This window comes from Malaclemys terrapin, chromosome 21, assembly GCF_027887155.1.
Source record: "Malaclemys terrapin pileata isolate rMalTer1 chromosome 21, rMalTer1.hap1, whole genome shotgun sequence".
NCBI lineage: Eukaryota > Metazoa > Chordata > Testudines > Emydidae > Malaclemys > Malaclemys terrapin.
In genome coordinates, this window is record NC_071525.1 from 18,881,449 (window position 1) to 18,885,054 (window position 3,606).

The 3,606-nt window shown below is 51.5% G+C and overlaps 1 protein-coding gene across 1 annotated transcript; it reads right to left on the minus strand.

Moving 5' to 3' along the window:
• Positions 1-292: 292 nt before the first annotated feature.
• Positions 293-1,159, minus strand: LOC128826892 (chemerin-like receptor 1). Its single transcript, XM_054010417.1, has one exon. The coding sequence runs from the start codon at positions 1,157-1,159 to the stop codon at positions 293-295; it is 867 nt and encodes a 288-aa protein (XP_053866392.1).
• Between the last annotated feature and the right edge of the window lie 2,447 nt (positions 1,160-3,606).

Consider the following 3,606-nt stretch of genomic DNA (forward strand, 5'->3'; position numbering starts at 1 on the left):
TGTCAGACCTTCCTCTCCTAGATTGAAGAGCCCATTATTAAATATTTGTTCCCAACGTAGGTACTTACAGACTATGATCAGGTCACCCCTTCACCATCTCTTTGTTAAGCTAAATACACTGCGCTCCTGGTGTCTCTCACTCTAAGGCAGGTTTTTGAACCCTGTAATCATTCTCGTGGCTCTTTCCTGAATAAGGACAAAAAAATCACAATTTGGGCATCAAGATGAAGTTACATGTCCCAGCTAATGGAATTCTTTCTCCATGCAAATCTTGACAATTCCACCCATTCCCCTATTCAGCCAGCTCTGACCCTGAGTTGTCCATGGTTTGGGGGTTACATGCAAATTCCCAGTACCTCAGAAATTCTTCCTCCATGGTGATGTAGAATATGGGGTTGAGACAGCTGCTGAAATATGTCAGGACACAAGCAAAAGTGCTTCCTATGTTCAGAAGAGGCCGAGGGTACGTAGCTGAGATCTGCAGGAAGAACAAGACGTGATATGGCAGCCAGCAGAGGAAAAAGGTCGGGATCAAACCAAGAAGGATCTTGAGTGGCTTGGTGGACTGGATCAGCCTGTTCCTTCTCAGCTTGGCAGCTAGAACGATGTAGCAGGTTGGGATTAATATCAAGGCTAGTGGGATCAGAAACCCAACCAGGAACTGGATCATAATGGCGGCCTTCACCCTGCCTTCATCTGGATGAAAATTCATGCTGGTGCTGGCAGGTGAGAGGAGGTATTCCCAGAGATCACCGTACCGTGAGCTGAAACCAGCAGACAGGGCCCACATGCCCAGAAACATCCCGAAAGCCAGCAGGGGCATGCGATGGTTCCAGGTCCACTCAGGGCATGCCACAAGGATGCAGCGATCGACACTGAGGGTGGTGAGGAAGAAGGCGCTGGAGAACATGTGGAAGGAGGTGACGGCGCTGCTCAGCGTCTTTGCCCAGCTTAAGTCCAGGATGAAGATGGAGGTGAATCTGAGGGGCAGGAAGATGATGAAGATGAAATCGGCCACAGCCCGGCTCCAGAACCACAAGGCACTGGCCGTCTTCTCCACATGGCAGCCAGCTAAAAAGAGGATGTAGCCGTTCAGTGGCACCCCGGCAAGGAAGGCCATGCCACTCAGCACCAGGAAGAGAATTCGGAGGAACTCCATGCTTGGAAGAGTTGCAGTCACAATATCGCCTCCTTCACGTCAGGGCTCAGCGGGGTCAGCGCAGACGTTGTACTGAGCAAAGGATAGAAGAGCGATGAAACAGGCACCAGGAGGGGACATGGACAGAGTTTGGTTTCTACTAAATCAAATGTTTAAAAAACACACCCCTTTGCTTCTTGCTGAAAAGTTTTATTTCTAGGCAAGGGGAGGTGGCCAATGGGGGTGTCCAAGATACAGAGACAGAGATATAAGCGACCACCCCTGAAGACTCACTACAATTCCCAAATAATCTTCTTGCTGTTAGTTTCCCAAAGAAGCTGGTTTTCCCATCTTGGTTAAAAAAAAAAGGAATAATTGTTTCCCTCCCCTTTTAAAAAAAAATGAATTTTTGGAAAGTGATTCTTCTCCACCCCCTTCGCTTTGAAGTGGAGTTTTTGTTTGGTTTGGGCCATTTTGGGGGAGGGAGGAGTGTGAGATAGTGGAGCCTGGTGGCCAAAATCCCACCAAAAGAACCCACCCATAGAAACTTCCAGTGATGGAGAGCAACTCCCCAAGAGGAGAAAATAAGATTGAAAAGACAACACTGACAGAAAAGCCACCCGGCAAAACACCAGAGGAAGAAAAGACCAGTAAGAAGTCAAAAGCTTTTTTTTTTAATTGCAAGAGTCTATTTTAGTGGATAGACAGAGAGTCCGGACTCCTGGGTTCCATCCCAGACTCTGTCACTGAACTGATTGAGGAGCCTGGACAAGTCACAGCATGGCTCTGTGCCTCCAAATATTTGTCTGTTTAGAGTGTGAGCTCGCTGCGGCCAGGCCTGTTTCTCCCTGTGGGTCTGTCCAGTGTGACAGGGGACCCTGACCTTTGACAAGAAGACCCACAAATAATTTCAACCGGCTCTATCCAGAGCATCGAGGGGAAGGGATGGGGATAGCAGGAAGGGGAGATCCAGGGGGCAGTGGTGTGGGGGGGTGAGAATGAGATCCAGTGGGGGCAGCTGGAGGGTTTACCTCATTTCCTTACCCGTGTCTTGGGGGACTCAGCGTCTCAGAGTCGACCCCTGTCCCAGGTCCCCAACGCGATGCCTGCAGCTCGCCCAGACTGGCTCATCTCAGAGCAGGGAGCTGTTCGTGTGGGGGTATATCTGGCAGGGAGGGGACAATGGGGAGAGATCACAGGACGTGACTGGGTCCGATCATGTCTGCAAAGCCTGGAAGGTTTTCATCACCCACAGCTACATGCAGATGTCAAACAAACCACAAGCTCTCCCCTGTGCTGGGGCCTAGCAAGGTGTCTGCATTGGCTGCCCGCATTCTGGGGCAGGTGAGTGCAGCAGAGAGCAGGAGCTGAGACAGCCATGTCCAGTGACTCCAGTGGGTGAGGTCCCAGGAGCAGAGACACCAGCTGGGACTCTGCACTCGAACCGCTCCTGGCTGGGGAAAGCGAACAGATCCCCACTGGGAGGGGGATGCGTGAGAGTCTCGTCCCTGCCTTTCATGCAGGGAACCCACCCCTCCACCCGGGCCATGTTACAGACCAGCCAAGGCTAAGGAAACCCTCGCTGTGTGCTGGAGACCACACAAACCACAGCCCAGCCTGCAACCTGCCTTCATCTCATATCATTTGCCTGGAGGCCTCAGGAGTGGGGGCATTTTTCAACTCAACATGAGCTCCCAGGGCCAACAGGGCACCGGCTGTGCTGGGATGCATCAACAGGGGAGTCTCAATTAGGAGCAGGGAGCTGATTTTCCCTCTGGATCCGGCTCTGGTGTGAACACAACTGGGATCCTGTGTCTGGTTCTGGCGCCCACCCTTCAAGAAGGATGTTGAGCAACTGGAGAGGGGTCAGAGTCGAGCCAAAAGAAGGATTAACGGACTGGACCCAGGCTTGGCAGAGAGAGACTCCAGGAGCTCAGTCAGTTCAGTTTATCAAAGGACACGTCTACACCGGGAAGGCTGCACCGATGCAGCTGCACCGCTGTAGCGGCTCAGTGAAGATGCTGTCTATGCTGACACGAGAGCTTCTTCCATCGGTGTAGTTAATCTCCTCCCCCCACCCAGGAGATGGTAGCTGAGTTGACAGAAGAAGGGTTGTTTACACTGGGCGTTAGGTCGGTATAACAGCGTCACCCAGGGCGGTGGGTTTTCCACACCCCCGAGCGACGGACTTACTCCAACATCAGTGGCTAGTGTAGACAAAGCGAAAGGGAAGGTGACGGGGTGACTTGATTTCAATTTCTGACAAGCAACTGAATTTCACATGTGCTGCCATCTACTGGCCAGTTGGTTTTAATGACATTGTCAGCCCTGAGCCTTTGGATAAGGGTTTATAGCAGTGGTTCTCAACCAGGGGTACGTGTACCACTGGGGATACGCAGAGATCTTCCAAGGGGTACATCAACTCCTCTAGATATTTGTCTAGTTGTACAAAGGTACATAAAAAGCAC

What these genes read in the sequence shown, in the direction of transcription:
- LOC128826892 (XM_054010417.1), bottom strand. Translation starts at nt 1,159, where the DNA reads ATGGAGTTCCTCCGAATTCTCTTCCTGGTGCTGAGTGGCATGGCCTTC.